Source organism: Xenia sp. Carnegie-2017, unplaced genomic scaffold, assembly GCF_021976095.1.
Source record: "Xenia sp. Carnegie-2017 unplaced genomic scaffold, XeniaSp_v1 HiC_scaffold_14, whole genome shotgun sequence".
Lineage (NCBI taxonomy): Eukaryota > Metazoa > Cnidaria > Anthozoa > Malacalcyonacea > Xeniidae > Xenia > Xenia sp. Carnegie-2017.
This window is the reverse complement of record NW_025813447.1, coordinates 4764631-4791178: the sequence shown is the minus strand read 5'-3', so window position 1 is coordinate 4791178 and position 26548 is coordinate 4764631. Positions and strand designations below refer to the sequence as shown.

General features: G+C 34.9%; 3 protein-coding genes across 8 annotated transcripts in view; all 3 read right to left on the bottom strand.

The window, feature by feature from the left end:
- LOC124435459 (cytosolic phospholipase A2-like) overlaps positions 1 to 26548 on the bottom strand; it is a 39745-nt gene that overhangs the window by 6845 nt on the left and 6352 nt on the right. The window contains exons 2-11 of one of the 3 annotated variants that reach the window (XM_046985410.1): positions 26016 to 26023; positions 6852 to 6936; positions 6619 to 6673; positions 6168 to 6249; positions 2194 to 2340; positions 1556 to 1671; positions 1390 to 1427; positions 1186 to 1321; positions 967 to 1103; positions 133 to 343 (exon numbers count right to left, since the gene is read on the bottom strand). In XM_046985410.1, coding sequence (XP_046841366.1) covers positions 133 to 343; positions 967 to 1103; positions 1186 to 1321; positions 1390 to 1427; positions 1556 to 1671; positions 2194 to 2340; positions 6168 to 6249; positions 6619 to 6648 — 897 coding nt within the window. In that variant the 5' untranslated portion in view covers positions 6649 to 6673; positions 6852 to 6936; positions 26016 to 26023. Of the gene's footprint in view, positions 1 to 132; positions 344 to 966; positions 1104 to 1185; positions 1322 to 1389; positions 1428 to 1555; positions 1672 to 2193; positions 2341 to 4144; positions 4446 to 6167; positions 6250 to 6618; positions 6674 to 6851; positions 6937 to 26013; positions 26024 to 26548 lie in introns of those variants that run through there. The other 2 variants (XM_046985411.1, XM_046985412.1) reach the window with 2 other exon arrangements.
- LOC124435461 (GTP-binding protein rhoA-like) lies at positions 17293 to 22086 on the bottom strand. Of its 4 annotated transcripts, none has more exons than XM_046985415.1 (5): positions 21955 to 22086; positions 19567 to 19608; positions 19267 to 19369; positions 18835 to 19191; positions 17293 to 17705 (listed from the first exon to the last, which is right to left on the bottom strand). In XM_046985415.1, the coding sequence occupies exons 4-5, from the start codon at positions 19178 to 19180 to the stop codon at positions 17479 to 17481; spliced, it is 573 nt and encodes a 190-aa protein (XP_046841371.1). In that variant the 5' UTR covers positions 19181 to 19191; positions 19267 to 19369; positions 19567 to 19608; positions 21955 to 22086; the 3' UTR covers positions 17293 to 17478. The 4 variants fall into 4 exon arrangements, with proteins under 4 accessions (XP_046841371.1, XP_046841372.1, XP_046841374.1 ...); XM_046985416.1 differs by having other exon boundaries at positions 19267 to 19312; XM_046985418.1 differs by lacking the exon at positions 19267 to 19369.
- Positions 23049 to 25997, bottom strand: LOC124435460 (ras-like GTP-binding protein rhoA). The gene is given in 4 exon segments (XM_046985413.1): positions 23049 to 23650; positions 24282 to 24341; positions 24344 to 24638; positions 25657 to 25997. Coding segments are annotated over 3 exon segments (609 nt in total). The 5' UTR covers positions 24627 to 24638; positions 25657 to 25997; the 3' UTR covers positions 23049 to 23384.

Below are 26548 nucleotides of genomic sequence, written 5' to 3'. Positions count from 1 at the left end.
TGCAAAACAACATGAAGAATAAGACCAATTTTGAAGTCTGAAACGAACAATTCCGTTAAATTTGTTTACTCATCTAATTTTTTCAAGAGACGAAAACGTGTGTTGCAAATACCAACAAAACCGAGTTCTTACTTCAAGTAAGCTTTCCCCAATGAAATATCCAAATAAGTCCACTAATTTGGTGATTTTTCCTTGTTTTTCTTTTGCTCTCAAGCGCGAAATAAAATTCAGCTTAAGATGTTCCCATGGACTTTTGTTAAATCTTTCTCGCAATTCATCGGCCATGTTATTGCAAGTGATGCTTGTTGGCCAGGCAGGTTTGTGATACAGTGTGGATAAGTACCTTAAATATTAACAACAGCATGGGGATGGTTCAACATGTATAAAAGAATATCAAATTTTTTTTCACAAATCGGCGCGGGAAGATTGCAAGCCTTTCCCACAATCTGATTGGCTAAATAGCAGCAGGCGGAACTGTAGCAGCGGGTGGAATTTTACGGTATTTTACCTTATAGTTTTGTTTTCTTTTGTTTCGTTCTTTTTTGTTTCATTTTCTTTTGTTTTGTTTGAATAATCAGCCAAATTTTGACTGTAGTTATTTACTTTAAGTCAATTTTGAGTTTTTTAAAGCAAAATTAACAGTAAAATTTTCATCGTTTTATTTGCTGCCATTGTTGAATCTGACTGTACAATTTATTTAGACTGTTGCCTTTAGCAAAAAAACATACACGTTATTTCTATTACTCTATAGGTCGGTCTGGATAGAAAAATATTTCCCCTTCGTCTTAATAACGTCCCTTGGCCTGCGGCCTTATGGTTGTTTAGAGACCTCGGGAAAATTATTTTCCATCCGGACTTCCCACCCGATAAATAACATTTATTTCATTTATCATTATATAATTGCAAAGTTTGAAATCATGTTTAAGACACTTCATTAACCTAGCTATAAAAACTATAGTTACATACCATGATGAGCCAGAGAGTCCAGCTACATACGTAGCACAATCCAGAATACACGATTCTTGAAGTGCGCTAAATACACCTGATAATCCACATGCAGCCCTGTAGCCACCTCCTGATCCCATTATTGCAACCACAGGTACCTGAATTTGAGGTATAAGGAAAATAAAGACTCTGTGTTCAGTTACAAAATAACATTGTGCCAATATAAAGCCAATAGAAGACCTCGTTTTTTATTTTTGGACCGTATTCGTCTCCAAGAACTTCGACCATGTGTTGCAGTATTAGGTTATTCCTCTTGCGCAGAAATTCTTTTTCTTCTTCACATAAATCATAACTCAGTCTGAGTTCTTTTTCCACACTAAAAAGATCAGCAAGATACTGATAGATACTTATATAAATGGCAAAAATTGAACATCATTCTCTTACTCGGTATTGATACACAACTTTAGTTCAAGACTCGTTTTCTACACAAACACAAATATGAATGCATGAACAATGGCAGAAACATCTGGAAAGATGATAATGATCCGTTAAAAAATGATGTTAAAAGAAAAATATGTCTTTCAAAACTAATTTTGTCATTTTCTCCCACCTCGTTAATTCTTACGGATCTTGAAATTTTTTTATTCACAGGAAGTTTATCCAGCTCAATGGTTCTAGAACCAATAAAATCGTCGGAAAGAAAGTCGTCATCGTTCATTGTGATTTCTGAAAACAAGTCATCAACATCAAATAAACTCAATGTAAATCACTTTTAAATAATGGCTGGGAGCGTGAACCTATTTGTCGAAAAATGTTACGTGTAAACAATTAGATTCAGGTATCATCAATTTGCATTAATTCACAGAAAAATGGGTGTGCAATGTAAGGCTTGCAAAACGCACCAAAAGTCGAGGGTGGTTTTAGGGGGGTGAGTGTGAAAAGGGTGCATAGTCACCTCTCTTTCTGTAGTAAAAATTCTTAAGAAGGCATTAATTGTTGTTGGTAGTTTATAAGTAAAATTACTGAATTTTCAGGGGATCTTAAAAGTCTACTTTACACATTAGTTAAGAGCACGTCTGCGAGTCAAGTATGTTACACCTGAACACGTGAAGAAATTTGCAGAAATTTGAATCCGTTCCTGAAGTCTTTCCATTGCCGTTTTCAAAACTCATCTTTTTCACAAACCATACTGCCGTATAAAACAGAATATTATCGTCCATCTTTGTACATTAAAAGCTTGGTACATACCCAGTTTATTTTCTTTTTCGTTGCTTAAGTAAAACTTGAATTTCGTATTCCAGACAGGAGTTTTGGTGTTCGACTTTGTTTCAGTTTTTTGCTTCATGTTAGGACTAGTTCGAACTCTTAAGACGACATACGGATCTGGTGTGTCAACTACATAAACAAACTCAAACTACAAATTTATTCTACTCACACTCATATATTGATGCACGTTTAACTGAATGTTTGTATTCAGTGGTCACCAATTTCGGTAGAAAAAATCTGATTTACTTTCATGCTCATATTCATTGGAAAATGTGTGTAGTAAATATAAATGAGTCAATGTTTGTTGGTTGCAATACTTCTGAAACAAATTAGACATATAAAACTTTCATCAATAAGCAAGGAATAAGGGAAACATTGAAGGCCATTCCATGTAAGTTTTTTTTGTAGCACGCATATGTTATTACTTATGTCGGTCCTTTACGAATCATTCCAACAGTTACAAGCAAGTTACAATAATTTGCGTCACTAAAAAAGAGATCATGGATTCCATAAAACACCATGCAATGTCACGGTATCTTATGGAAGTAGTTAGTAGTAGTGGAAGAAAAATGCATTTCAGTCATGGGGTTGAAATACATAGAGAAAAGGCTATATTTCTTGTTTTTACTCTGGCTCCATGCGAGTTTGTACACGAACGATTATAAAATGTGCAATCCGCGTGCACTGAAAAGACACAAAGCAAGACCCCCTACTTTTTTAATGCCGAACATGAAATCTTACAAGACCGAAAATTGACGGACTCGACTGCCCAACTAAATAGGTGCGTATGTGTTTTGTCGATTGCTAAAAATTGTCAAATTTATTCATTTCGATAAAGGGCAATCAACATCCCTAATTTTGCTTTTATGATAAGTAAATCATAGATGACGTTGCAGTAAAGGCGTACGTTGGCGGCAGAAAATATACTATTGTCCAACATATCGTTTTAAATGTATAAAAAAACTATTATTACTACCCACGACTTGTTAGCAGGTCCACCATACATAATTCCACGATTGTTAAATGCACACGAAGATTTAAACAGGATACTGTCACTTCAGTTCAATTTTAACTGTTATTTATAGCTCTATTCACATGGCACGATGTTAACTTACTCGGGTTTAACACAGGTTAATTCTTTTTACATGTAAACACTAATAACCCAGGTTTGCCATGGGCTCAACTCAACTGGGTTACACGCACTGATTTGAAATAGACTGGATAACGCAACTAATACAAAATTTCTAGCAAAAATTGAAGCCGGAAGTAAATTTGTCCGAATCGAAGTTGGAGACCCAAGTTTCACAGCGTTTATGAAGTCGTAATAACCGTAAATTTTCTTCCAAAGTATTCTTCTTAACTTTCTATAGCTGTGATAAAAAACTGCCCCGATCAGAAACGCGTAAAAGACAAAATATTGAAAAAACTGTGATTCTGTTATACGAATCTATAGAAAATTGGGTCCCCAACTTCGCTTCGAGCAGATTTACTTCTGGCTTCAACTTTTGCAATTAGATGCGTTACCCAGTCTATTTCAGATCAGTGGTTACACGTCACAATCTGTTGCTGATGGCCGCTTTGCAGTCACGATGTATATTGGCTTCTGCTGTGTTCTAATTTCCGTAATTTCCTTTTATAAAAACAAATATCTGGAAGCGATAAAGTTTTGGTGAAGAATAAATTAAAAAAATTTGTACTAAACAAAAAAGCATATGTTGGTAGGCATACGAATGGAAAGCATTTCCACCATCTTTAAGCTTGGCGTGATCATGTTTGATGTTCGTTTTTTGCAAGTTTTGTCTCAACTTGAACTTTATTATAAATGCACAACCAAAGCCAAAAAGGAACATACGCGAAAGCAGTCATGGAAAACAAATCACAAACAAACGTGATCAGAATTAGAATTTAAGTAAATTTTAAATAAATAATTTACCTATCGCAATACTCAGCAATACTCAGGAGTGCATTTTGAATTTCTTATTTGACGTAAATCTTGATACGTAAATCTATTCGCAATACTCAGGAGTGCATTTTGAATTTCTTATTTGACGTAAATCTTGATACATTTTTTTGTTTAGTGCTTATCATAACCAAATTATACAAAGCCATTGTCTTTTTATGCTGAAACTGCCACGTTCTTGATGATACTTCTCGTAGAGATTAGAGATTAGATCAAGATTAGATCAATTTTTAGTGACGTATTAATCCACATTAACTTTGAACAAGCAGCAAATCTGCAAAGTTGCATTGAATATTTGGCTTCATATTGCGCTTTAGGAAAATTTTAGCCCTGACAATTGCCCGGACATATTTTAGGCATTGCACCTATACTTAAGCTGCGTTTACACTGTACCGGATTCGCTCATCACGTCATCTTCCTTTGCATTAAAAGGGTTAACTGTTCGGAGTAAAAGCTTATTAAGTTGATAGACTTTGTCTATTAGATTGTGTTTTGACGGTGAACAACTTCACTGCGTTTTAATCCAAAGAAAATTCATCGTGCTACGAAAGTAAACAGGTATAGTGCAAACGAGGCCTTTGTAGTCCTAATTAATGTCCATAATTAATAATTTCTATTCCTTTAGCTGCGTTGATAGCTGCATTGGCATAAATGTACATTGAAGCATTTTTGTTCTAGTTGAATGTGTGCCATTTTAAAGTAAGTTATTAAATGCAATAAGCCAAGTTCTGAGCAATTTGAACTAAAGAGAAACCAGTACAGCAAATGCTTATGACACCGAAATCAAACTTCACAATTCTCCTTGGCACCGAAATATGCTTTGAGTCTTTTGATGTCTGAAAGCAAAACAATCATTACGAAAACAGCCCAGCATGGCGTAGACAGACATGTTATGCCGACAGGAAAGCAAAATAATGCTGTGGATGACAAAAATAGATTAAAAGCGTATTTCAATTGTACATCATTGGTAAAATTCTAATGCTTTCTGAATGTTTATTTTCTATTCCCGCGGAAAGATGATATTCACATTACTACTTTAAAGACATAACAATTAATATTGTTCATAATGCCTCCACCGCTATGTTTACTTGATGCACGAGGATAAAAGTTTGCCAAAACTCGTAATAATTTATGTTCTGCCAACAAAATCGAGCTGTGAAATCTATTTGCTGTTGCTTCTCAAGAACAACGTCCGTGGTTTTCAAATAGCGATTAAAACCTGATTTTAATTAGAGCGTTGATTGGGAAGGTGGTTGAATATTTGTATATTCAGTTTTGCTTGACTGGTTATTTTGAAAGCTAATTCACTTTCAATAGTGAATTCACTTTGAAAGTCACTTTGAAAGCCAATTCAGTTTAAACATCACTTTGTAGATCACTCAATATATGAATATTAGCTCCCCAAAAAAACCACGTTCTAGCTATGGCCCTTATTACAAATCCACTGATAAATCATTCCTTAGCACAAGAGACCTCCGACGATGCATGTAACGAATCAACGGTTATTTGGGTTAAATATTACTGCAAAAGCATGAATATACCATATGAACCTTTTTCAAGTAAATATATAGGCATACAAGCAACTAATTGAAATTCGATCAAATTAAAAAAAATCAAGTATGAGCAATACATTCTAGTTACCCAACTTACAAATTTGCTCAAGTGTTTGTTCAGTCCCAAGACGAAATACTTCAGCTAATGTTAAAAATTGAGGCCTAAAATTTGCTTTTTGTCTGTACGAAATTTACAACAAAGACGTTTTGTAAGCAAATACCAAGGAAATTATGCAGCGCATTAGAACGTGACCTTGAATAAGGTATCATAAAAGTTTGTAGTGATTAAAAGTTTATTAGAATTTGAGATTCTTGTGTTCAAGTGGCCACGAACAGAGTTCAAAATTTTTTCTTTTTTGTATATACACCAAGTTTCAGTAGTTTTGAACTGAACAGAAATCAGCACGCGAGGATAATGTGACTGTTTATTGTTTAGTACTTACATGCGTCAGAAAATGCACCAGCAGTAACATTTTCGGCCTTCACGACTGTGACCTCCAGTACATTAACTGCCTCATTTATTATCTAAAAGATAAAGTCATAAATGTAAGTTTGGCACAATTTGCTCATTGCCAAAGCACCTAAGAAAATGTGTATTATATTGAGCATGGTTATCTTCAACCAAGTGCTTATAGTCTTCAACTTTAAATGTGAAGGTCGAGCAAAATAGTTCTCAATTAGTTTTTTTTTAATTCAAACAGAAAAGCAGTGTAAAGACGCTCTACACTTTTTAGTTTCAGATTGAGTAAAAAGATCGAAAATAAATCATACGCAAGCAGTCAGCATACCGCGTCATTATGCAAGCAGGGTGGAGCACTTATTTCTGTCTATGATAAATATTATATGTTAAAAGCTCAAGTACTTGTACATTATTTGTAAAATTCTAATGCTTACTTTATATTTTTCATAACCTACAAAATCCATTTTGTCCAATCGTCTCAAGCAAAAACTATAAAAGAGTAGATAAATTACATGCAAATACGATCAGCGCGACTGATCTGCATTAAATTTTACGTTCGATAATTTCAAGTAATACTTGAAACTGGTAAAAAATCTCTAAAACACATATCTCAATCAATGATGGAATGTACCACTTTAACAGTGTAACATGTCTATTTAGTACTTACATTTGAGATCAATCACCTTGGTCAGTATATCACCCTCTGTCCGTTCAGCTAAATGCTTCAAATACGCATAGAGGCTGACGAGCACCTATTCATTCCTGCATATTAAAAGAAGGGACACGTATTCACAAATAATTACAGCAAAATCTACCCCTGCTGTTTCCTGTGACATAGGAAATGTAAACACTGCGCAATAAATTGAGATGCAGCGTTGGCCCTTGCAGCGAATTTTTTTATCGTTGCGAAATCAGACTGAGCGTAGTGATGCAGCAAAGGAAATCTGAAATTGACGAAATTTTTTAGTAAAATACGTGGACAATACATTTAACAATTCTTACTCAGGAGATCTGATTTGGTAGAAAGCCAACATACGGAAATTAAGATGCATTTTCTTTGGTTGCCATAGCAACAACATATAAGTTGACATAATTCTCTATCGTGGCCATTATTTGCCATTTTTCAAAGGTTTGATTCTAAACTTTATTTTTATTTTATATGTGAAATGTCATTGCAAAGTTTTTAGCACAAATGTAAAATCACAATTGTGAGAAAGGACGTATAATTCAGGCTTTGGTTAACCATCACAATTCAGTGTATCTTTGCAACATGCAACTGATGTAAAGTCTTAGGGACATGTGTGATATCTTTGCAGAGCAGGATCAAATCAGGTTTTTACTATATAGCAAATCAAAGAGAAGAATCAAGAAATATAATTTTATCGGCAGTACATTTGTTTATATCAGCAACTATGTCTTTTTAAAATCTTTATTTGCAAAAAATCGTAGCGTTGTGAATATTATAAAATTTAGTGACAGAAATTAGCTGTCTGCGATTTTTTATTTGACTACTTCGTTCTTGACAAGACATAGATTTAAAAAACAAATTTCAAAAAGACAATGACATCTTCAGAATACAGATTATGATTCAAATAAGATGAAAAAATACTTTTTCACTTTTTTGAATTGTCGGTGGAAATGTTTTTGAGAAGACCTAATTTATTTTATGGGTAATTTCTCGACTAACGATAAAACATTGTGTGTTTCACTCCATTATTTCATCTCCTATTTCACATCTATAACTTTAATGAGCCTGTATATGTACTCAAAGGAGAGCGTAGAAATGAATTTCAGATAATCTGTAAGCCATACTACAAAAACATTTACACACAACTTTTATAAAAGATCTTCTTAGACCGTTTATACAGTGGATATAAGATCTTCTTAGACCGTTTACACAGTCGATTTAACCAGTGGATAGATTGAAATAGGCTTCGTAAAATCCGATCCTTCAAGCGTATAAAATTTATACGGTGTATAGCGATTTCAAGTGACTGAGACAGACATCTCAAATGCATCATTTTCTAAAGACACACGAAATCATAACAGACCTATGCCCAACTGATAGTTTTTTTGGAGGTAGAGTTGAAGGCTTTAAGTTGTTTCGTAAGGCTGAAGAAAACGAGAAAATCTTTTATTACGATTTTACAAGTCTTTACCCGCTTGTTATGAAAAATCGACGTTATCCTACGGGTCACCCCACAATTATTCGCAAAAACTTTAAAGACCTTTCTCATTACTTTGGTTTGATTAAGTGTTGCGTTCTAGCCCCTCCGAAAAATTACATTCCAGTCCTGTCTGTGAAAGTTAAGGGTAAATTAATGTTTCCATTGTGTAAGCGATGTGATGCAACTGCCTCGGCAGAATGTCATCATTCAGAAAACGAGCGTGCGTTTTTGGGGGACTTTTACTACCATTGAAATGATTAAGGCAATTGAAAAAGGTTACAAAATTTTGGTTAGGAAATTAGCAAGTCGATTGATTTAACGATAACCGACTCCGATAACGATGAAGAAGTCTTTTCCGAAAGACAATCAGATATGGAGTTTCTAGATGACAGTGATCAATCCGACAGTGAACTTTCATTTTACAGACAAGTGGATCAACAAATAATGCCAATGCAGGCAGATTAAAGTTACATACATATACTGAATACATATTTAACAGAAAAAAAAGATTAATAGTTAAACAGTTTGAATCAATGACAATAATCATACTTATTTTTAGACTGAGGTTGTTTGACACATTTCTACACTGGACAAGGCTAACGATGATTGAACACGATACGCAGTCATTTCTATGTGCTCGGTATGTACAGACGGGAAACAGCGACGACAATTGTGAACTATGCAATAGATCAACATTATACAGACAAAATAGAAACTATCGTAGGAGGAACCAACACATAAAGTTGACAGTTTTTCATTCGCTGGTGGAACAAAATACATAAACGATGAAAACGATACCATTGATTCTGACGGTGATGGTGATAACGACAAGGAGGGATGACTGTAAGGACAAAGACGACAGCTGCGATTGAAACGGTGGTTATGTTGGTGATGAGAGTGGTGGTAATAGTGGTGATGACTTTGACGTGGAGAATGATATCCTGAATGTGGAGGTGTTGATGACGTTGACGGCGACAACAGCAAAGATGTAGACGATAATAATAGCGACTGTGATGAGTTTGAAATGGACGTTGACGGGTTAAAAAAATCAGCGAGGGATGAACATAAAACTTTCGGAGGGACGACGGAACGTGAGATGATTTACACGGGGTGGACATAATCAACGACGATGGAAGAAGAGAAAAACTGACGGACGACAGAGGTAAACGATTTCTTGTGGCTGACGTATATGAAAAATGTTGTGTCACACTCGAAAATGAGTTCACAGACATCAAATATAAATCTTTTTTAAGTTTTTTAAGGATCTTTGGCACAGCTGGTTATGAAATTTTCGAAACAAACGAGTATTTTTACCAGTGACAACGAGATCTTTGAAACTTGGATTTTTTGCTCTTTTACATTTCAAAGCAGATTTTATAACAAATTTTGTACTTTTGTGTTGGGAAAATCCTGCCCGTGTAATTGCCCACTATATGCAGAAAGTTAATTTGAAATGATTGAATAAAAACTGTTTGGAAATGCAAAAGTGTGAAAAAATCCAAGTTTTAAAGATCTCACGTCAACGTATTTAAATTTTTAGAATCACAATGTAAGTTTTTTCTTACTCTCGGATATTTTATTTTAGAGAATTTTTTCAAGAGTAACTTTTTCTAAGGCACCCTGTGCATGCACAGACAAATTTAATCTGTTCATTTAGTATCACATACCCACAAGCACTATAGGTACATCCGGGCAAAAGTGCTTAACTTCAGGTATCCATCTTTCCCTGACGTTGTCATAACTATCTGGTGAACCGACAGAATAACAGATAAGTATGACATCACATCCCTGATATGCAAGTTGTCTAAGCCTGTCGTAGTCCTCTAGGCCTGATGTATCATATATTTCAAGTTCGATGTCTTGCTCGTCAACTTTGATTTTCTTGACGTAACTCTCCAAAACCGTTGGTACGTGGTCGGATACAATTATACCATCGCAAAATATTTTCAATAGACAGGTTTTTCCACATTTGAGATCGCTGACAGCGATGATAAGCTTCTGTTTTTTGGTCGACATTTTTGCTTTTCTTCAATCAAAAAGAACAACATTAACGCTATAAACTATATAGGGGCTGTTTCCATGAGCCCTATAGAAAGGGCTAGCCCTCCCTGTAGGGCTGTATTTTACCTCTCGTTTACATGCAAATTCTAGCCGTACATCAAGAGCTCGGTTTGAAATGCGAATTTCGGCGCTAAAATACAAAATAGCTGAAAACAAACCAATACAGTGGTCGCCTTTTGATTTTTTACGCTTTCTTAGTTTGTTTGCTCCCGTTGATGTCTTTTGTTGTCCCCATTGCTGAAAAGCGATGCCTTATCGTATGCAAAATGCGTTAAATTTTCAGCCCTACAGGGAGGGCTAGCCCTACCGAATGCGTTTACATGGGAAATTTCTAGCCTTACATGGCGAGATCTCGGGTAAACTATAGCGAGATTTCGGCTGGTAGAGCTGGCCCTCTTCTCATGTAAACGAAGAATGATTTTATATGGAATTTTAATAACACGTGAAATCTCGCTTAGTAGGGCCAGCCCTCCCTACAAAAGTGGACAAGCCTCAATTATGACAACATTTTTTGTTGCAAAGACCTTCCTTAAGAAATATAAATGTCATACATCTTTCGTTTAGTTATAACTAAAATATTGTTAAAAAATTTTGCGAAACTATGTATTATCCTTAGGTCATGTCTGGGAAAATTTTGCTACCTATGCGAAAGTCATTATCTGATCACTTTGTATATATGATGAACTCAAATCATTACTTTTTAAGATTATTTTCTCAGTGAATTTTGGTTGACAAAAATGAATAGCATTTGAATCATTGCTCGAAGTCTTGGCGCAAACTTGATCATTGTAGAAAAATATAATATCTCGCATTATATAGCTATATTGCTTTTTCATGATTGCTGGAATTTTATACTTCAAAAAATGAACAGCATTTCATCTTATTTTGCAGGTGTTAGTTTATCATTAGAATGTTATAATCGTTCGTCTTTGTCGTTAAATGCATCTAAAAATAAATTCATTCATGAAGAAGATTATAACTCCCTACCTTTCTTAGAAACTTGACTTCTTCGATAAGTGTGAAATGCCACATAAGTTGTTGTTCCTGTTAAGTGATTATATTAAAAAGTGCTTTGCTTGTAAATATTTCTATACGGTAGGGGTTATATTATGAAATTTATTAATGTGTGATCGCGTGAATCTTTAATAATCAAGGAAAATTGCAGTTATGTAAAATAGACAAAGTGTGGCTAAAAACTATTAGACTTTGTTGAATTGCAGTGCACGCTAGTTGAGTATATGTTTCAGTGTAGCTAATATCGTTATCTTTGTGTCCATTGTACTTGTAAATATCAAAGATATAAAAAGATCTTTATAAGATAAATATGTTTATTGACATGCATTGGTGATAATCAAAATTGCCGAGTGAAAGCGGCAAACTGCAAAAAATGGCTCGACTATAAATTTTATAAGGTTAGTGCTGGTGACCTCCATTAACCTTTAATGGAAACGTATGGCCAGTTAAATTTTTACTAATTGAAGTGGAAACGTATTTGGCCAGTTTAATTTTTAGTAATGACTGGAGTAGTGACGAAATATCTCTATGCTTGTCAGATCATGCAAAATTTGATACATATTCACCTTCGCATATGAAATCTTCGAACACGCTCTATGGAAACAATGTTTATCATTTCCTGTTATTTGAAAAAATAGTTAAACACAAATTTTTCTTTACTCCTCGGCTGCATGATTGTGCATATGAAATGATAACTACAAAGTACGCCCCACTCTTCATTTATTCATCTCAAGTGCCTATGTTAAAAATAAAAATACAGTGAATTAATTCCAAAAGCTTGGAACAATCTTTATCCACTTATTCTAATAAACACCCGAAGGAAGGACGCAATTTTTTAAGAGACTATATAGTTAATAAAAGAAAAGTCGGTTTATGTCAAAAGTGCGAAAGTTCCCAATGCAAAGTAGTTTTTTTGAAAAGTAATTTGTTAATGATCAGAGTAGGCTAGGGCACTTATTGTAGAGGATGTTTATCGGAACAAATACTGTACATTTATAAATAGATCTATAATAATGAATAGAATAGCCGTGTTTGTGATACATAAAACATTACCAAGACGCCAAACTTTCAATTCTGTTAATTTTAGTCTCAGACAAACTAACCAAGAGATAACGTTTGATACTAATGTACGATGACCTTGAAACATTTACTTTTAGGAATAATTTTAATTGAGAACAAATGGTATTTGAAGCATTGCAAAACGAAAATACAATAACATATTGCTAAGTCATGACTCTCTCTTCTTTTTACTTCAAAAAGGAATAATATTTAAAATTATTCACAGATTAATTCACAGGTGAAAGTCGTGAAGTTTTCTTCAAAACGTCTTTGTCTTAAGAAGAAGGTTGCCTTTTGTAAGGTTCTTTGATTTTCTTCAATAAATGTGAATCGAACTCCGTCCAATAAGTTGCTCTTCCTTCTCGATCGTCGTATGTGTTGTTTTGTTAGTTATTATATGTCGTAGCATGGTTTTGTGTTGTTATGTCAGTTATTATTTCTCGACCGTAGGTGGTTAACTCGTACTTGTATATGCTTCATGTTTACTTTAAAACAATCTGCTGGAATCTTTAATAACCATGGTAGTGCTTAACAGAAAGAGAGTGCAAATATGTCCACTTTCATACCCAAAACTGTAGCAATACGATTATTGAGTTCGCTTTTGTGTGTAATACCTTTGGTTTTGCGTGAAATTATACTAACAATCGGTTTTCAGTCAGTCATTTGCACGTTCAAAGCTGCATTCGTAAATTGTCGCTATACAAATGCAATATATGCTGATGATTTTGCGAGGAAATGTTGGGTCTTTACAACTAATACATACATCAATGAAGATAACTAAATATCGAGATATAGATTAGAGGTCTAAATTATTTAATCATAACTAAATTGTACATACAGATCTGAAAACAACTCTTAGTGTTGTGAAAATGCGATAGCATTCTGCTGTTTCTGCGCGCTTTCTTCAATGTTTTTGCACCTCTGGAAAGATAGCGGAAAACGTCTTGAAAGGAAAACTTGACCTATGTAATCGGGTTTTATTCTTATTTAACTCGTATAAGTGCAACTTTCATCATTAACAAACTGGCTGGAATGTTTTTAGTATTCAACTGCCCTTAGTACAATTAAAATGCTCAAATTTGAAATAAACCTTTGTACATCCGAAGTTTGCAAGTACGTAAATTCAAAATATTTTGAGAATGCACTAGCACCGGCTGCATCGCCACTGTTTTGACTTATGAAAGCCACGAGATGAAGAATTTGCTCTTGGCAAAAGCGGGTTGCAGACCGACTTTTAGCCATTGGATAATGAAGGAGCAACAAAATTTAGTACCTAAATTTTAATAAAACTTTTCATTGCCAATGATCGCGCAGGGCGTGGAAGACTTATCATAAATATTTAAATATAACTTTCGGCGAAACAGTTCGTTCCGACATCAACTGTACTAAAAACTTATAATGCTATCGTGGCGTCACATACTCACATTTTCATTACAGTTGCTTGAATTAAACTAGCAGGCTTTAAAGGAGTGTTATAAAGAGAATAAGTCGAATTCTAAGCGCAATTTGTTAGAATAGATAGTTTGATAAAATAGATGCGATCTAAGAAGCAAAAATAGGAATCATGAACTCGGTTATACTATAAGTAGAAGTGAGTTTTAGCCTCAGCTGACTCACTTTGGAATTGTCTACAGACTACAATAAAAGGAAAAATTCATGAGCTTCAACAAATTTAAACGTATTGTTGACTGCACTCTACTAATAAATATCAGCAATTCTGTAAATTAGATTGATTATTTGATTTGAATTTGTATTTTACAAACAAACTGGTAGTATTTAAAAGTTCTAACCCGCATGCATTCATAATAAAGCATGTAACAAGGCATTAATTTAATGAAATTTGTAAATATAATAATCAAACGGCCTTTTGAAAAACAGGTGCCTATGAGCCCTGAAGGGCTACAGTTTTTAAATATTTTCAAACAATAATAATAAATATACAGCGGAACGGAAGTTCCCGTTCACGTGTCCGTATGATTTGTCCGTACGATGCGCTTATCAAACCAAACTCTACGCGCGTACGATTCTCTTTAACTTTGTCAATGTCTGTCTCAAAAATGTATTTCTACATTATTAAACAACGAAAACTTGAATGTACTTTATTTTTCATAATAACCGCTCTCGCAGCTGAATGGAACACCTCATTCACACCATGAAGTGTCAACGAGGAGCATTCGTGAAATGCCGCTGCTCCAATATCCTTTGCCAGTTTTTGTTCTTGCTCTGTAGTAACGGGCTTCTGGCCTTGTTTTTTAGGTCTTTTATGATTTGCAGATCATCACGTAAATGTTTCTTTAAGCTTACACATTTAATACATACACTAAGCCTTGTTGATTCATTTTTTTGTGATGTGGGAGACTGGGAGTCACCCTTTTGAAAAATTTACAGTGTGCCAGATCAATGAGGAAGGTTTACAGTGAGGCACAACGAATGGTAAATAACTCCAAGAAATTCCATCTCATGAAAAACTTTTTGATGAATTGTTTTCTGGCTTTTAACACAGCCATGGGATGATATGAGTGACTTATGAATTTCAATTACACATTTGCAAAATATTACATACCTACAAGCACTATTGGTACACCAAGGCAAAATTGCTTAATCTCCGCTGTCCAAATTTTACTGACGTTTTCATAACTAGCTGGCGAATCAACAGAGTAACAAATAAGTACCACATCACTTTTGGGATAGGAAAGCGGTCTGAGGCTGTCATAGTCTTCTTGGCCTGCAGTATCGTATACTTCAAGTTCAATTTGTTGTTCGTCAACTGTGAGTGTTTTGATGTAATTCCCGATAATCTGCGGGACATATTTTGAAGGAAATGCACCTTGGCAAAATGCCATCAATAGACAGGTTTTTCCACATTCCCTATCGCCTACAGCATCCAGTTTTTTTCTTGTATACAACATTGGTTCTCTTTTTCAATCAAAAAAGTAACTATTATAAAGTGAAAAAAATACATAGGAGAAAAATGAACAAAAACTCGCGGGAAACTTTAGAAGAATAAAAACTCACATTATTTTTCTGCTTAATATTGAGAAGACTGGCCTTGAGTAGCAAATCGATCATCAGTTTGGCAATATATAATTCTAAAACAAAATAAAATGCCCTCGTAACTTTCATTCATGCAAAGCGACAGAGTACAGATATCTGTCAAGTCTGTGAATTTTAGTCTAAGGCAAGCTAGCCAAGAGACATCGTATGATACTATTGTACAATGAGCTTAAAGTACTCATATTACATATATTTCCCACACCCTTTTTTAGTACCTAAAGTAAAAGAATAGCTTTCGGGCATTTCTGCAATTATAATTTAAATCTTATTTCCAGAAGTGAGTTTATGAACGTTCAAAGTTGCGATTTTCAGCCATAATTTTGCAAACTTTTTATTCGTTATGTTAATGAGTTGTGACGTAGATAGTTAAATCATAGATATACAAGACATAGATAGCTGACGCACCCTGTGTGCGAGTGACACTATAAAGAGTAGTCGAAGATGGCGTCGTAACCGGTCAAAAACATTAGGAATTGTATTACTGATTTCATGTTTTTCAAACATTACGCCGATTGCTTATAAATATTCTCCAATCGATTTATTTTGACAAAACACGTTCATTGCCTCTCTTTTGAGCGAATAACAGACTGTTTGGATGGAATATTCATGAAAATATTCAATTCTGAAGTTTACCATGAAATATGGCAATTGGTCACTTCGCCTGTTTCTAAAATTCTAGTCAATTATATTGTGAAAACTTCTTAACAAAGTTACGTTTGGACTACAAAAATTTATGTTTCTTTAAAGAAAACAAATTCAGAGCATTTAATCGTAGCATGTAGTCCAGCATAAGTTGACCAAACCACTTAGATTAACAGATCACTAATTTTGAGTATTGGAACTATTTATTTTTTGTATCTATTTATTAACAAATTGCAATAATGAGTTTTACTATTTTATTTAACAGTCCAAAGCAATATTTTTTGCTTTCTAGCAATTTGAATGGCTGCCTGAGTTGGCAGCTTTTTACGATACCTGCCCACGGGCAGATGTGATGTTTTTTTCGCAATGTACGTGTTTGTTTACGAAGTGAAATGTAATTTTTTAAGAATGATTTAAAAGCGATGTAAATTGTTGGACGAGTAAGCAAAGTGTATTCAGATGAAAGTTGTCATAGCAAGAGTGAATTTTACCATCCAGAGGAAAAGAAATTTGTAGGAAACAGTCCAATTTTAGTCTCAACATCAAGTCACAGTATAAGAAATATACAGTAGGTCCACTTCGTGTGCAACTGGCTGCTGTATATTTAATTAGATTACTGGCTGGCGTTAGTCATTTCATCATTTAGTAAATAGAGTATTTCATCAAAAAGTAAATAGATTATTTGATTTATATGCAATGTTCGTCACGTACGCGATCTCGCGTGACTTGCACGTATGTATGGTTTTAAAGGTCTTACACTTTGGCAAATCTCATCACAAAATACCGACCGTTAACACACGTTTTCTTTTATTTACAAACAAACGGCGTAATCTTTGAAAAACATGAAACTTGTAATACAATTCCTAATGTTTTGCCCGGGTACGGCGCCATCTTGGATTAGTCTGTATCTATGAGTTGACTAGCTGAACCATTGATTGAACAAAGTTGAACACATCTAATCAGCATGGCGTATTTTACTAGTAATCTATACAAAAAACGCGACGGAAAACGTTGTGTTGTTAGGCCTACCTAATCAATTTAGTTGCACCATGCAATCACTGAAAAGATGAAAGGAATATCAATTCATATCAATTCATATCTACAAGTAAATCAATGCAAGCAAACAATGCTTTGCTGCGGTCAGCAGCCTTTACTCATTCTGACATAGCATATTTGCAATATGTTTTATAAATAATTAGTACCAATTAGTGCAATTGAAATTGATTGGACCATAAATACTTCTCTCAGTGCCAGTCTACAAAACTATATTTTACACTCAAAAAATATATTCCGTTTCTACAGTATTGAACAGCGACGTTTACTCGAGGCCATAATGGCCGCCCTTGCCGCTGAATTAAACACCTCATGTACACCGTCACGTTTTAACGCGGAGCACTCTAAAAAGGCCGCTGCTTTGACTGTGTTTGCCAGTTTTCGTCCTTGTTTGGTGCTCACAGGTTGCTGACCTTTTTCTTTAAGGTATTCAATCGTCTTTGTGTCGTCACGTAAATCTTTCTTCAAACCTACAAAATATAAAACATTCTACTTCATTTATTTGTCAGCGGCTTAGAACGATGGAAACTGACAGCTTAGTAAAACTGTTCGAAGTTCGCTCGTTTAAAAGATTGATCCGGGAGTAGCTACTTATTTATATTTGTTATGTGGCAAGCGTCACCTCTGGCAAAATAGTGCGGTTCTTTGATTGGTTCAAAAAAAGTTTGGACGGTCCAATATTTTCCCGTAATGGAGGACGGTCCAATACGCATAATTTTATAATATGTAAAAAAACTTCCTCAGGCAAACAGAAAACAGCAAAACGAGAGAAAAAAACGAAACAAAAAACCATGTGTTAATGTGAGTCGAAAGAAAACCACTTAAAAAGTGAGTTTCGTTATCCATACAATACAACTTCAAACGATTTACTTTTTACTGACAAAAACTGTGAAAGCCAACTCGTACAAAACAGCGATGACAAGAAGAAAAGAAAGCTTCGTTTCAATTCAAATAATACCATATAATAAACCTTTTATCGACTTTGCTTTCTCGGTTTTAACTGAGAAATATCGGACTTCTGTCTTTTAACAAACATTGCCTATGGGCTCGGTCTGTACGAAAAAACTTTGGTCCGATATTTCTCCGTAAAGATCTCGAGCTTGGTTAATAATTGCTTAATAAAAGTAGCTACAGAGCAAATCTTTGGTATTTTTTTGTTATAAAATAATCTTTTAAAAACACGGTGGTGACTAGTCGAATGCTCAAAAAACTGTGTTTGTATAGTTCTATAATCCACAAGAACTTCAATCTTGCAAGAATCTTGCAGGTTTCTTGGTTTATGCAGAAATTTTAACGCGAAAATGTTAAAAACTTGTCATTTTAAAGAAGCTCGTTTTCAATTAAACTGATACAGTCATCGCTTTACAAATTGAAACTGCAACTGAAGCAGCCTTTGCTTTATAAATTTATCTTTCAAATATTGTTTTTGAATGGCTATTTTATGAAGGAAATACAAAATATATTTACTTGTTTTTTTTTAGTCGTGAAAACATTTGTGAAAGTTTAGGAGAGACTCAAAGTTGCTTGAAAACACTTGCACTTCGTGCTCGTATTTGCCACGCAAAGGAAAATATTTTTTATTTCTTGAATTTTACATACCCACTAGCACAATAGGTAAACCAGAGCAATATCGCTCAATTTCCGGTATCCATTTTTCTTTGACGTTCTCAAAACTATCTGGCGAATCAATAGAGTAACATACGAGTATCACGTGACTTCCCGAATATGAAAGAGTTCTGACCCTGTCGTGTTCCTTTAGTCCAGCAGTATCGAGTAGTTTGAGTTCAATATCTCGCCTTTGAACTGCGAGATGTTTGGAGTAAGAATCGGAAACCGTCGGAACGTACTCTGATGGAAATATTTTACTGCAAAATACCATCAACAGACAGGATTTTCCACATTTCGTATCGCCGATGGCAACCAGTTGTAGTGTTATGGTCGACATTATTCTTCTTTCTTAAATAAAAGTGGTCAATATCAAGGTCAAAAAAATTAGTTTGGAATTATTTAGAACAAAAACGAGAGGCGTACCGTGCTTTGACGTAAATGGGAGCTGTACTCCAATTTATTTATCGCCCTTTTAGAAGAAATAACTTTTAATAGCATATCCCAGAAAATCGTCCGTGGAACATTACTGAATAAAAGTCGTGAACAGTTACACTAAAGTACACCAGTAAACGAGTAATGCTGTTTAAATGTCCACAATCCGTATTCTAATTTCTAAACAGGGGTGCACTTTCAAAAAAAAACTGGGAGAGTTGTTTTTCCTAATGTGATTGGGACTGACTTTTTTAGTATAAATATTTAATAAAAAAGATCCCGCAAGTTTACCTTCACCAACTTTCGTCTTATATCTGTATATGGACTGTAGTTCTAGATAAATTTTATAAATGATGGAGATGAGTGTTCATATCACAATTTGATTCCCTGAAGATGCAAACTAGACCAAACATGCACATATGTGACTCTTGTCAAGATACGCCAGCCCAACGCAATAACATGATAATTTTATTACAAAATGAAAAAATTCGCTAATCAGCAAACATTTTCTGATTAAATGCTGGTTAATGTACAAATATATTTTATTTGTAGTTAAGTTTATATTTTTTTAAAATCTGTTCTAAAATTTTTTGATTTTAGAGATGCAAAGTCGGTAGCAGTAAATATAGGTCTTCTGCCTCTTGTCTCTCAACGGTGTTGAATGTCTAGTCGCACCACGTCACTTCCATCAGAGAGATGATTTTCAACGGACGCTTGACAGGCGTTCTTGTTTTTGTCGAAAATTTTTCTGTTGCTTGTTTTTTCACATCACGTGATCTCCATTAGAGAGATAATTTTCAGTGGACGCTTGACAGGCGTTCTTGTTTTTGTCGAAAATTTTTCTGTTGCTTGTTTTTTCACATCACGTGATCTCCATTCGAGAAATGATTTCAGTGGACGCTTGGCAGGCGTTCTTGTTTTTGTCGAAAATTTGTCTGTAGCTTGTTTTTTCACATCACGTGATCTACATTCGAGAGATGATTTCAGTGGACGCTTGGCAGGCGTTCTTGTTTTGTCGAAAATTTGTCTGTAGCTTGTTTTTTCACCTCACGTGATCTCCATTCGAGAAATGATTTCAGTGGACGCTTGGCAGGCGTTCTTGTTTTTGTCGAAAATTTGTCTGTAGCTTGTTTTTTCACCTCACGTGATCTCCATTCGAGACATGATTTCAGTAAGTGAAAACTTGACAGGCGTTCTTGTTTATGTCAGAAAGTTTAGACAAAAACAAGAACGCCTTTCAAGCGTCCACTCGGGCTCCTCGAGAAATGAACTTGTCATATGTGAGGCTCACGCGTTAAATGATACGAGAAAGATTTTGATTGGTTAAAGAGCTACGTGTCAGTCACGCGTGATTCGTGCAATCTTGCGACGGGATAAATGCATTTTCCACGACTCCACGTCATTTTACTCGTCATTGCAGAGGTTGCACAAATCCCGCATGATTTATGCAGTCTGTGCAATGACAGAAAAAACGCATTTTTAGCTCATTACGCATAGTGTTCATGAACGATATATTTTTATAAAATAAAGACAATGAAACGCGTTCGCTGATTGGTCTAGAGCTGTGCTTGGATTAGCCTGTGCAAAACACGTCTGAGCTCAACAAATCAAATCAATCAAAACAATCAATCAGTCAAAGAGAAATTTGCAAATCGATCATGAATACATTATAGAGGAAAAATTAAAATGTTTGTCTTTTTCGCATTATTGTCATTTTATAAAATAAAAGATGTTTTTCGTGTTTGCACTGGCTTATGCAAAACTCGGAGACGTTTGTGAGAACTCTCGAGCATGTGCAACACTTGACCTTAGGTCTCGGGCTTACACTGATGTGCTCGAGAGTTCTCACAAACGTTCCGAAGTTTGCATAAGCCTGTGCAAACACAGTAAACATCTTTTATTTCTTAAAGAAAAACGGTAAGACTGACTCAGAGATATCGAATGAAAGTTCTTATAAACTTTACAAGGTTTGGGAGAGACTCCTGGACTACTAACAATCCAATTGCAACAAGCGTATGACGTCACCATTATTAGGAATTTCATATCCTTGATTCCTTTCCCGAGGATAGACGCGCTTTTTTAGCTTGTCTCTTTTCTTCATACTATGCCGAGTGCGTCAAAGCTCTTATATTAGTAAATTCGTTTTGGTTACAATAAATGAGTTATCATTGGAACATTATACGAAGAACTTAACTCAAATTTTTTAAAGTGTGTTTTAAACTTCATTTGAATTAAGAACAAAAAGCCTTTGTTGTAAATGAATCTTTGTTCGGATTCTTGGTGCAATGCTTGGCTGTCAGCATAAAATGTAGAGCACAACATATAGTTTTCGAAAAGCAATAAGCGGTCTGAAGATGCCTCGGGTGAAAAGGAAACATCACATGCTTTCTTTAGATAACTATTATAACATCAAACCACTTATGGCTTTTTTGAAAACTGTCTCTAATTTTTATATCGAGAATTTGATCCTAACAGGCACCTTGTCGCTGACAACAATGCTTCCTCGCCAAAGTAAAATAAAAAAAAAACATACTACTGACTCATAATTCTTTGTACATTTTCTTCAATAATGAACAACATTCCAAATAATTTACATTTAACAGACGGTCATTGGAATGTTGCTATGACTCAACTTTGTCGTTAAATTTTCGTATAATTTCGACAATCGAAGAAGGTTACCTTGGCTAAGAATCTGATTTTCTTCAATGAGATGTGAATTGAACTCTGTCAAATAAACTTCTCTTTCTTGTCAATCGTTGTACAGCAAGTTCTTGTGTTGTTATGTTTGTGAACATTTCTCCGCGGTAGGAGGTTAACTCGTACTCTTATGAATGTATTGTATTTTATGCAAACGCGCGGTAATCTTTAAAGATCATTGTTAAACCAGGTTCTTTAATACAAAATAGTTTGAGAGGGCAAAGTTATCACTCTTTGTCTTTTGCCAAACTTTAGAGAATGATAACTGAGTGTTCGACTTAACTCGCCGTTCGTTTTTAATTTGTCAAATTATGATTGTAGTGGATTTCAATCGGTCATCTGCATGCTCAGCATTTCTTATCTTAACTCAACCATGCCGTGTACGTAAATCGTGGCCATACAAATGCTAACTATGCTGATGATTTTGTTCTAAATGTTGGATCTTTTTCATGACTCCAAATCATCTTATCTATCTAATCATCAAGTAAAGGATTGGAGTTCAAAATGAATATTCTATTACAGCTAGAAGATTCCTGGTGTTTGGCATAGGTTTTATGATAATACATAAAACATACTACATTTACAGTAAATTTAAAAATTTTTAATTTTGACATTTTTGTATACCAACTTTGAAATCGGACACGGACATCAATTTAGCTGAGCGAAGTTCAACCGCTGGTTATAAAATTGAAAAAGTTTCAGGGCAAAAGGAAAACGTTCCCCGAATAGCCCATACACAGTGGAGAAAGGAAGAGAGATGTTATTGCTTCCTAGTTCCGTGTATCTGCATAAAAGTGACTGAATAAGAGACGAGTACAGTCAGCACACTTATTTTGAATTCGAACAAGAACAGTCATTGCTTTATTAAAGCCTTTACAAAGAAAATGCTGACTTTGTCACCATTTTGTCTTGTGAATGAGACGTATATAAGAGAGAGGATGTTTATTGGAGTGGGCGTTCATTTAATTTAATGTGTTCATTAGCATAAGTACGGCACTTTATATCTAACGTTATTAATCAAAAACGTCTTGTGTATAATGCCTAAAGCACTATCTCCATGTCAAAATGTTAGTTTCTTTAGCAGGTTACTCAAGCTTTATTATAAAAATTTTTGCGATAGTAACTTTGTATTTCATATCTACGAGTGAATTGACCCAAGCAAATAACGCTTTGATAGAGTTTGTGTTTTTTCACCACCTCACAATGGGACAATGCTGCAGACTGGTCGATGATCACTGTAATTGCACAACTCGACCGTGGGCTTATAATAACAGTCAGCAGCCTTTTCCCACCGTGACGTAGTTAAAAATATTTCGTGAATAGTTAGTACCAATTAGTGAAATTCAAGATGTTTGAATAATAAAAATATTGTCGATGCTCGACTCTTTTAGAATCAAAATCATACTCCGTTTTTAAAGAATCAAACAACGTGAACTCGAATCTGATTTACTCAAATCCACTTTACTCAAATCCACTTTCTTTTTCCTAACAGCCGCTCTTACAACGGCATGGAACACCTCTTCTACACCGTCTCGTTTCAATGCTGAACATTCTAGAAATGCCGCTGCTTGGATTTCGTTCGCAAGATTTTGTCCCTGCTCGATGCTTACAGGCGCCTGGCCTTGTTTTTTCAGGTATTCAATCGTCTTCGTGTCGTCACGTAAATCTTTTTTCAAACCTACACAAAATCGGTTAGCACTATTTTCCACCCAGCAAACCGCCCTTTACTTTACACAATCGGAAATAAATTAAAGATGGCGGCTAATGGGAAAGAACCAAAAGCTAAAAGGAAACCATGCATGCACTGGTGCTAGGTCGTTTTGAGATGGCGAGTAATTTTATCTTTTTATAATACAGTTTTTAATATCAACATATGAAAATATTTAGAGATAAATGTTGCAGTATAAATTTTCATGCAACCACCTTAAGTTATAAACTTATAATCCAGGCTGGAAAATGTCGTTTTTTCGACGATTGTGTAAAATATTATATAAAATATTATATTGTGTAAAATATTAGATTGCGTAAAATATTATATTGTGTAAAATATTATATTTCAAAGTAAAGGGCGGTTTGCTGGGTGGAAAATAGTGCTAACCCACAAAATCATACAAAGAAAACGTCATCGGTTTGTTTGTCAGCGGTCTAGCGGACAGGTTAAAAAAATAGTGCGGCACAACAATTGGTAAATCACTCTCCCTTTGGTTAAGAAAACAGCGATAAGATGTTTTGACATGTGAATTTAAAGTTGACTCTGAAAAAATTTGCTCTGGAAGTAAATACTTTTGTTCGTACAATATGCTACATACCCACAAGCACTATAGGTACAGCATGGTAAAAGTGTTCAACTTCCGGTATCCATCTTTCCTAACGTTTTCGTAGCTATTTGGCGAATCAACAGAGTAACAGACGAGGATGACATCACTTTTGGGATATGAAAGCGGTCTGAGCCTGTCGTATTCCTCTTGGCCTGCGGTGTTACATATTTGAAGTTCGAAGTCATGCTCGTCAACCGTTAGTTCTTTCACGTAGTTTTTGAAAACTTTCGGAACATATTTGGGTGGGAATTTGTTATTGCAATACATCATCAACAGACAGGTTTTTCCACATACAATATCGCCGATGACGACCACTTTTAGTTTTATAGTCGACATTATTTCTTTTTTCTTAAATTTAAAGAAAAAGGTGAAAGAATACATTGATAAAGTTGAACACAAATTAGAGATTAGAGCATTCTCGATAATTCATAATCAACAATCGTAAACACAATGTTTGAATTAATGCTATTCAAAAAATTCATGGACCAGAAAATTATTTTTAGCTTAATATTGAGGGAACTGGCTTTGAATACCAAATACAATCAGCTTTGTGAACGAAACATAAAATTCTCTTACTAAAATAAAATACGCACATTTAGCCTTTTAGCGTTTGTACACGTGACACTGCTAAGTAACAGCTATTCAACTTATGGTCGGATAATTTTGTCTGGAGGATTTCAGTCGCAGACTAGCTAGCCAAGAATAAAGACTATAATGAGTTTTTTCAACTGCATTTGAATCAAGTACAACTGCAATTAGAGCATTGTTTGAATTATTGGTGCACTATTCGATTGTCTATAATACATTATATTGCTATAAAGTAAATGGTTTGAACCCGGGAGTATCGTTACATGTTTGTGGATGTAAATCGTCCAGTTTAGTAGAGTCCTGAGATTGCAGTTGATGTTGACTGACGTTTCGACAACCTTAGCGGTAGTCATGCTCAGAGTAGTCATCTTATAACGGTAGTCATCTTATAACGGTAGTCATCTTATAACGGTAGTCATCTTATAACGGTAGTCATCTTATAACGGTAGTCATCTTATAAAGGTAGTCATCTTATAACGGTAGTCATCTTATAAAGGTAGTCATCTTATAACGGTAGTCATCTTATAACGGTAGTCATCTTTTGACTTTGAAGAGACTACCGCTTAGGTGGTCGAAACGTCAGTCAGCATCCACTGCAACAGTCCTTCTCATGACTGAACTAATCTGGACGATCTACATCCACAAACATGTAACATTATTGCTTCAAAAATGAACAACATTCCACAATATTACGCCGGTGATGGTCGATCATGTTGCAAACTCAAGACATTCTCGTTAAATTTTCGTATAAAAAAATTCGACTCATGAAGTCTGTTACCTAAGCGACCCGCAAACTTCTTCAATGAGTGTGAACTCCTTCCAATAAATCAGCCTTCCTGCTCAATCGTCGTTTAGAAAGTTGTTGTGCTGTTATGCCGGCGAAAGTTCTCCTCCACGGTAGGCGGTTGACTATTGGTCTTTTACGAATTTATTTTATTATTTTATTTCATGCAAACGTGCGGGAATCCTTAATAACCATGGTAATGCATTGGGAAATGCAAATAGGTCGTGAGCACACTACAATCATCTCGCATTTGCTCGCATTGGTGATTTGTGTGTAGTAGCAATCGTTGATTTTGTGTCAAATTATGCCGGCTCACTGGACTTGGTTTTTAGTTGGTCACGTTCACGGTCGACGCTGCGTTCTTAAATTGTTGCTGACCGAATTGTTGGGTGCAATATTTCAAAAATTTCAGGCAAAAAAAGGAAAAAAATTTACAGGTAATACGCAGATGACGTTTACACCTTTTCGCTGCTTATACAGTGTGTACAAAAAACAATGAATTGTAGAAAAAAGATGAGTTCTTTAGGTTACCATATGTCGGTAACCTATCACGGCCATTACATATTTTTATAAAATGAAAAAGATATCATTGGAAAGCTAAAGAGTTCATCTATTTTGCTGTATAGAAATATAAGCGTAAAATACAATATCAAATGCAACGATGTAAAAGTTCGGATTCAAACTGCATATTTAGTTCTGAAGTAGATATGTTTGCTACGGTGTAAATCACTCTTCACTCAACCACATGCATTAACTCGTTCCGAAAATAAACCCAGATTACCAACGTTTATTACTAACGTTAGATTAAAACATATTATGAAATATAAAAGGTATGGCATTCACAAATTTGTATTCTGGTAGGCATGTGTCAACAAACTACTGCACT